The following is an 8,890-nucleotide window of genomic DNA, read 5'->3' as shown; positions in this document are numbered from 1 at the left end:
ACAGAAAAACCAACTGATACAACCACAACTACCAAAATAACAACAACACAAAAACCAACTGATACAACCACAACTACCAAAATAACAACAACAGAAAAACCAACTGATACAACCACAACTACGAAAATAACTACGTCAGAAAAACCAACTGATACAACCACAACTACCAAAATAACCACGACAGCTAAACCTACAACTACAGAAAAACCAACTGATACAACCACAACTACCAAAATAACAACGACAGCTAAACCTACAACTACAGAAAAACCAACTGATACAACCACAACTACCAAAATAACAACGACAGCTAAACCTACAACTACAGAAAAACCAACTGTTACAACCACAACTACCAAAATAACAACGACAGCTACACCTATAACTACAGAAAAACCAACTGATACAACCACAACTACCAAAGTAACAACAACAGAAAAACCAACTGATACAACCACAACTACCAAAATAACAACGACAGCTAAGCCTACAACTACAGAAAAACCAACTGATACAACCACAACTACGAAAATAACAACGACAGCTAAACCTACAACTACAGAAAAACCAACTGATACAACCACAACTACCAAAATAACAACAACAGAAAAACCTACAACTACAGAAAAACCAACTGATACAACCACAACTACCAAAATAACAACAACAGAAAAACCAACTGATACAACCACAACTACCAAAATAACAACGACAGCTAAGCCTACAACTACAGAAAAACCAACTGATACAACCACAACTACCAAAATAACAACGACAGCTAAATCTACAACTACAGAAAAACCAATTGGTACAACCACAACTACCAAAATAACAACGACAGCTAAACCTACAACTACAGAAAAACCAACTGATACAACCACAACTACCAAAATAACAACAACAGAAAAACCTACAACTACAGAAAAACCAACTGATACAACCACAACTACGAAAATAACAACGACAGCTAAACCTACAACTACAGAAAAACCAACTGATACAACCACAACTACCAAAATAACAACAACACAAAAACCAACTGATACAACCACAACTACCAAAATAACAACAACAGAAAAACCAACTGATACAACCACAACTACGAAAATAACAACGACAGCTAAACCTACAACTACAGAAAAACCAACTGAGTCAACGACAGTAACAACAACAGTAAATACAACAAAATCTACGAAAAGACCAAGAACAACAGCATCCACACAGAAACCCACTACGACAACTACAATAACAACGACATCAAAATCCACAACTACAGAAAAACCAACTGATACAACCACAACTACCAAAATAACAACGACAGCTAAACCTACAACTACAGAAAAACCAACTGATACAACCACAACTACCAAAATAAGAACAACAGAAAAACCAACTGATACAACCACAACTACGAAAATAACAACGACAGCTAAACCTACAACTACAGAAAAACCAACTGACACAACCACGACTACCAAAATAACAACAACAGAAAAACCAACTGATACAACCACAACTACCAAAATAACAACGACAGCTAAACCTACAACTACAGAAAAACCAACTGATACAACCACAACTACCAAAATAACAACGACAGCTAAACCTACAACTACAGAAAAACCAACTGTTACAACCACAACTACCAAAATAACAACGACAGCTACACCTATAACTACAGAAAAACCAACTGATACAACCACAACTACCAAAGTAACAACAACAGAAAAACCAACTGATACATCCACAACTACCAAAATAACAACGACAGCTAAGCCTACAACTACAGAAAAACCAACTGATACAACCACAACTACCAAAATAACAACGACAGCTAAATCTACAACTACAGAAAAACCAATTGGTACAACCACAACTACCAAAATAACAACGACAGCTAAACCTACAACTACAGAAAAACCAACTGATACAACCACAACTACCAAAATAACAACAACAGAAAAACCTACAACTACAGAAAAACCAACTGATACAACCACAACTACCAAAATAACAACAACAGAAAAACCAACTGATACAACCACAACTACGAAAATAACAACAACCAGAAAAAACAACTGATACAACCACAACTACCAAAATAACAACAACAGAAAAACCAACTGATACAACCACAACTACCAAAATAACAACAACAGAAAAACCTACAACTACAGAAAAACCAACTGATACAACCACAACTACCAAAATATCAACAACAGAAAAACCAACTGATACAACCACAACTACGAAAATAACAACGTCAGAAAAACCAACTGATACAACCACAACTACCAAAATAACCACGACAGCTAAACCTACAACTACAGAAAAACCAACTGATACAACCACAACTACCAAAATAACAACCAACAGAAAAACCAACTGATACAACCACAACTACCAAAATAACAACGACAGCTAAACCTACAACTACAGAAAAACCAACTGTTACAACCACAACTACCAAAATAACAACGACAGCTACACCTATAACTACAGAAAAACCAACTGATACAACCACAACTACCAAAGTAACAACAACAGAAAAACCAACTGATACATCCACAACTACCAAAATAACAACGACAGCTAAGCCTACAACTACAGAAAAACCAACTGATACAACCACAACTACCAAAATAACAACGACAGCTAAATCTACAACTACAGAAAAACCAATTGGTACAACCACAACTACCAAAATAACAACGACAGCTAAACCTACAACTACAGAAAAACCAACTGATACAACCACAACTACCAAAATAACAACAACAGAAAAACCTACAACTACAGAACTACCAACTTAACAACGACAGCTAAACCTACAACTACAGAAAAACCAACCACAACTACGAAAATAACAACGACAGCTACACCTATAACTACAGAAAAACCAACTGATACAACCACGACTACCAAAGTAACAACAACAGAAAAACCAACTGATACATCCACAACTACGAAAATAACAACGACAGCTAAGCCTACAACTACAGCAACCACAACTACCAAAATAACAACGACAGCTAAATCTACAACTACAGAAAAACCAATTGGTACAACCACAACTACCAAAATAACAACAACACAAAAACCAACTGATACAACCACAACTACCAAAATAACAACAACAGAAAAACCTACTGCTACAGCCACACCTTCTGATATAACCACAACAGCAAAATTACAACTACAGAAAAACCAACTGATACAACCACAACTACGAAAATAACAACAACAGAAAAACCAACTGATACAACCACAACTACGAAAATAACAACGACAGAAAAACCAACTGATACAACCACAACTACCAAAATAACAACAACAGAAAAACCAACTAATACAACCCAACTGCCACAATCACGACTACCGAAATAACAACTACAGAAAAACCAACTGATACAACCACAACTACCAAAATAACAACGACAGCAAAACCAACTGATACAACCACAACTACCAAAATAACAACAACAGAAAAACCAACTGATACAACCACAACTACGAAAATAACGACAGCTAAACCAACTGATACAACCACAACTACCAAAATAACAACAACAGAAAAACCAACTGATACAACCAAACTACGAAAATAAACCACGCAGTAAGCTTACACTACAAAAAACCAACTGATACAACCACAACTACCAAAATAACAACAACAGAAAAACCAACTGATACAACCACAACTACCAAAATAACAACTACAGAAAAACCAACTGATACAACCACAACTACGAAAATAACAACGACAGCTAAACCTACAACTACAGAAAAACCAACTGATACAACCGCAACTACCAAAATAACAACAACAGAAAAACCAACTGATACAACCACAACTACCAAAATAACAACAACAGAAAAACCAACTGATACAACCACAACTACCAAAATAACAACGACAGAAAAACCAACTGATACAACCACAACTACCAAAATAACAACGACAGCTAAACCTACAACTACAGATAAACCAACTGATACAACCACAACTACGAAAATAGCAACTACAGAAAAGCCAACTGATACAACCACAACTACTAAAATAACAACGACAGCTGAACCTACAACTACAGAAAAACCAACTGACACAACCACAACTACCAAAATAACAACGACAGCAAAACCAAGAACCACAACCACAAAAACGACAGTTGAATCTACAGTATACACAAAGAGGCCAAAAACAACGACATCTACAGAGAAACCTTTTACAACAACCACAAAGGGAACGACAGCTAAACCTACAACTACAGAAAAACCAAGTGAGGCAACTAAAGATCCAATGATAACCACTGAATTTCCAACTGTCATTTATTCTAGGAGGACAACAACTCGAAAACTAGAAACAACAACGAAATCACCATCTACAATAATCAAGTACCCTTATATAACTACTAAGCCATCCTCAACTGTTGGTGATACAACAACCTCAACTACTACAAAGAAGACAACAACAGAAGAGCCATCTACTGTCAGCGATCCTTCGCCATCGCCTTCGACTACTACAACTTTTTCTACAACATTAATACTGCCATCCACTACTGAAAGTACCACAACTACTTCTGACAATTCAACAACTTCAAAGACAACGAAGCCATCAACTATGCAACCTGTTTCTTCAACTGTATATACGAAACCCACTTATAAGCCATTACCGCCATTACCTTATAGTTATCACGGAGATGATTATGGATATTTTGACTACATGTCTCCTGGGCAAGGCTCTATTTATCAACCATCAGCATATCATCAGCCTTCTATGGGACATTATTATGATGGTGCTTCAATGCATCACCCTATATATCCATCATATCCAGTTGCATATCCTAGATCGTATCCGAATGTGGGTGATATGCGTCATCAAGCATATCCTTCATACCAATTGGATTATCCTCAACCAAGGGTTGGTAACCTACAAGCTTATAACGCTCCACCTGACACTCCATCGAAATTGGACTACATTCTTCACAAACTTTGTGAATTAAGTGCTGCCTATAAGAAGAACAGCGCAAACAAAGAGTAGACTTACTCTTATTATTAATTACTATTAATTAGTTGATTCTGTGGCAGTTGCTAAATTTATTTACTTACGAGTATATTAAACTTTGAAACCTAATCAATTAATAAATAAAATATTTTGAGCATTAAAAAAAGATTATTTAATTTTCTAGATTTTGATTTATGAAATTTAGGCATAAGGAATTAGTAAAATTTGTTAAATACGAGCATGAATGAATATCGATTTAATTATAATTAATTACTTAAATTTTTATTTATTTTATTTTTAATAATATTTATGTATTATATTTCAAATCGATACTACTTTATATGCAAGCAACGAATCACACAACTGTCTTCAAAAAAATGTGGCGAGAAATAATATTTGATATATATCATTTGACACAATCGGATTAGTGTGGGCACCAATATCATCTAGTGACAAAAAACCGTTGGAACTTTTTATATCACCTAATATTGTATATTATATACAGGGTTATGGGATTGAAGTGTTACCAACTACATATAGGTATATTTTTCAAACTGATATTACCAACTATGTGAATAGGTGTACATATATTATATAGTACTTGCTATTCTTGATTGCGTTGAAAGGGCTGGTGTCGGTGGTGGGGTCTGAGATGGCTCATGGAATATAGAATAAAGAATAGAATATATATATATGAATATATTTAGAAAATATTCACATTTGTATGTTGATTGTACATCCCTTTTGAGCAAATGGAGGTGAGTTAAGTTGGAATACCCTCGTCCTGATCTTGTTATGAAGCACTGCTGAGAACGTGATAAATTGGGTTGGTAAATTGTGTACATATTTTTTTCAATCGTTAGAAATGTGGAAACATTATGTTTTATTGAAAATTTTGTTGCATGATTTTAGGATCACATTCTGGTCTGTTTCAACTGTAATGCATTTCAAACTGTTGATAGATAAGTTTAAACATAGAAATATAATTTTACCATTTTACAATCACTGTAAATTTCACGCGATCAAAGATATTTTAAGCAGCAAACTATTGTATTATTAATTTTTTTAGAAAGATCAAAATAAGTCTTTATGTAGTTTATTTATTCAGTGCAAGTTATAGGCAAAAAATCTATTCCAAAAAATTTAATAACAGTTTCTATGTTATTTTAAGTATTCGCAAATAATTTCGATGTTTTCATTTATCTTCACTTATATTTACTGAGTGATGAATATTCTTAAGTTAGTTAATACCCACCATAAGCTAATGTAAATGTACGTTTCAAAGGAATTCTTAAGACGATATTATGGAGCCAAATATTATCAAAAAATAAACTATGGATCTATATTCCAGAAATCAATAGAAGTGTGCATATATTTATCAGAAAACGATAATTAAAATTTTTTTAGAAGTGTGCGTACTCCTCATTATACAACCTTTGTATAGTTTATATAGCATAAATCCTACATCATTTTAATATTTATTATTATAACGTATAATAAATTCATTTTTTTTATATCATGTAATAGTCATATGAAATTTGGATTTGACATAAAAAAGAAAAGAGCACGCCTTGTACTAAATTCTTTTAGAGTTGCACTAATCTGAAATAACACTTACCTTTCGCATCTGGATATGGTATGTGCATCAATTGAGTCGATGGAACAATCGTCTGCAATCGAATTATACACGTTTTGTGTTGTGTCGTAGCAATAACTGCAGCTGCAAAACGAATACTGTGAACAGCAGAGCGACGATGCAGCCTCGATATCATCATCCAAATCTGTAATGGTAGGAGCACCGCTTTTGTTTTCCTGCTCAAAATATGCCGTAGCGGCTGTTGCTGCCGGTGGAGTACTCAATTCCGATTGCACACTACTGGATTTACGAGACCTGTCAAAACAAAAAAAAAAAACAAATAATACAAATAAATAGGAGGCAACGAAATTAAAATTTGAAATTTTAGTTAAAGATTTACAATAAATTCGAGGCTCATAACATAGCTTACGGCTTCCAATCTATAGCTACTTGTACCGTTTTTAAAAATATTTGGCAATCATACCTCTTGCTGCGCGTATCCACACTATCCACAACTACATTCCAGGTGCGGTGTATTAAGTATAGAAGAAACAGCATTCGGGATGTTTCACCATTTGGTGTGCCTTGTGTGCTACTCTTTTGTGTGGTCTGATTATCTGGATGGAAATTTACATCGTAGTGCGTTGATGTTGAGCTGCGCGTATGCCGTGCTGGCAGGGTTTTCGATTTAAAGTCCGCTACATGCTCTTGTTGGCGGTACCGTGAGTTATGGCTTCTTGTGGTGGTAGAAGTTTGGTACGCGTGCGTTATGCTATTACCCATCTTGGTGTGTGAGCATGCTTTCAACTTCTGTATGAGAAAATTATTTTGCAAACTGTAATAAAATAGAATAAATTCAGATGACTGTTTGATTCAGAAAGGTTAAATAATTTAAAAAAATATAAAATTTATAATCAATATGCGACCAACTGGTTGATTCAAAATAGTTTAAACTGTGATAAAATTTTAGTTATGGAAGTAGTAGAGTAGTAGCTATACAGTGTGAGGCGATTGAAGTGTTACCAATTACACACAGGTATATCTGCCAAACTGATATTGCCAACTACGTGAAATGCTTACAAATGACAGCTGTTTAAATTGTTTATAAGCTACCACAAGCATTTGCGTCTAAGTTTTATAGAACAAAAGTTATTCGAAATGCAATTCAAACGTAATAGTGTGATTGCGTTATATTTCACCGGAAAATCACAAACAGCTATTTTTCGTGAACTCAAATACCTCAAAGTGAATAAAATATTTGTGTATCGTATCATATATCGATATAATAGTATAGGCAGCGTCGCGAAATGCTATGGTAGTGGACTAAAAAAATCGCAAAATCATCTAAAATGGTTCGGAAAGTGAAGGCTCGACTTAAAAGAAATCCACGTTATTTCATCCAGTGCTAATTAAATGTCCAAAACAACTGAAAATATCCTAGCGAAGCATTGGACGCACAATCCAAAATGGACTCAAGGTAAAGCCTTATAAGTTCGAAAAGACACAAGATCTTACACCAAAGCAACAAAAAGTTAGATTCGATAGAGCAAAGGAGTTATTATGCTTGCACGAACGTGCCGAATTTCCAAACATTGTGTTCTATAATGAGAAAATTTTCTCCAGTGAGTAGTTCACAAACTATCAAAATTATCGCATTGCGTACAGAATGCTTAAAATTTGAGACTACGAATTGTCACCCGAAGTATTTTTCATTTCAAGTAATAGTATGGACAGCTATGATCGCGTCGATGGACGCTCTCCAATCGTTTTCATCGAACCTGATGTCAAAGTCAATGCAACTTATTATCGGGAAAATGTTTTGAAAGTTGCTTTTGACTCGGCACCTTCTCATAAAGCACGTGTGAAACAAGAATTGTTTAAAAATTATGTTCTACACTTCATTTCATCCACACAATGGATTAGAAATTGTAGTAGTTACAATGAAAATACTTGGCAGAAGCTCACTTATGTCTTTTATGTGTACCCATAGTAATACTACATTTTTTAACAGCGGACCACTTTTTTATTTTAGTGAAAAGGACACATGGCACTTGAGGAAGCAAGACCTCTAAATAATAAATCTGTCTTAGACGAGTACTGAGCTATGACAGAGCATATAAGTGACATTATTCTTTTCCTCCATTAAGTCATAGTTACAGTGGATGTTGATAAGACCACCTAATTGTCTACCTGTTGTCTACCTATTAGACAATGTCCCGTAAATATGGTGATTCAAATCAGTTTAGTTCTTTTATATTTAGTAATTCATAACAATTTCATAATTTCAAATCATCAATTATAAAAAAAAT

At 34.5% G+C, this 8,890-nt stretch overlaps 3 protein-coding genes across 3 annotated transcripts; 2 read left to right on the top strand and 1 right to left on the bottom strand.

The window, feature by feature from the left end:
- Window positions 1-3: 3 nt before the first annotated feature.
- LOC119664110 (mucin-5AC-like) lies at window positions 4-1,836 on the top strand (the record flags this gene model as incomplete). Its single annotated transcript, XM_038073665.1, has 4 exons — window positions 4-66; window positions 109-621; window positions 721-808; window positions 926-1,836. Coding segments are annotated over 4 exons (1,575 nt in total), but the record flags the coding sequence as incomplete, so codon positions are not given.
- A 545-nt stretch (window positions 1,837-2,381) lies between these two features.
- Window positions 2,382-5,121, top strand: LOC119664109 (mucin-2-like; the record flags this gene model as incomplete). The annotated part of the gene is made up of 3 exons (XM_038073664.1): window positions 2,382-2,799; window positions 2,841-2,988; window positions 3,871-5,121. Coding segments are annotated over 3 exons (1,737 nt in total), but the record flags the coding sequence as incomplete, so codon positions are not given.
- Window positions 5,122-6,450: 1,329 nt separating this feature from the next.
- LOC119664108 lies at window positions 6,451-7,396 on the bottom strand. The gene is made up of 3 exons (XM_038073663.1): window positions 7,066-7,396; window positions 6,624-6,896; window positions 6,451-6,466 (listed from the first exon to the last, which is right to left on the bottom strand). Exons 1-3 carry the CDS (start codon window positions 7,362-7,364, stop codon window positions 6,451-6,453), a joined length of 588 nt encoding a protein of 195 aa, XP_037929591.1. The 5' UTR covers window positions 7,365-7,396.
- Between the last annotated feature and the right edge of the window lie 1,494 nt (window positions 7,397-8,890).

The sequence above is a fragment of the Teleopsis dalmanni genome, unplaced genomic scaffold (assembly GCF_002237135.1).
Source record: "Teleopsis dalmanni isolate 2A unplaced genomic scaffold, ASM223713v2 unscaffolded_contig_1425, whole genome shotgun sequence".
NCBI classification, from domain to species: Eukaryota; Metazoa; Arthropoda; class Insecta; order Diptera; family Diopsidae; genus Teleopsis; species Teleopsis dalmanni.
Note: the sequence above shows the minus strand (reverse complement) of the source record. Positions and strands in the feature narration are given on the sequence as shown.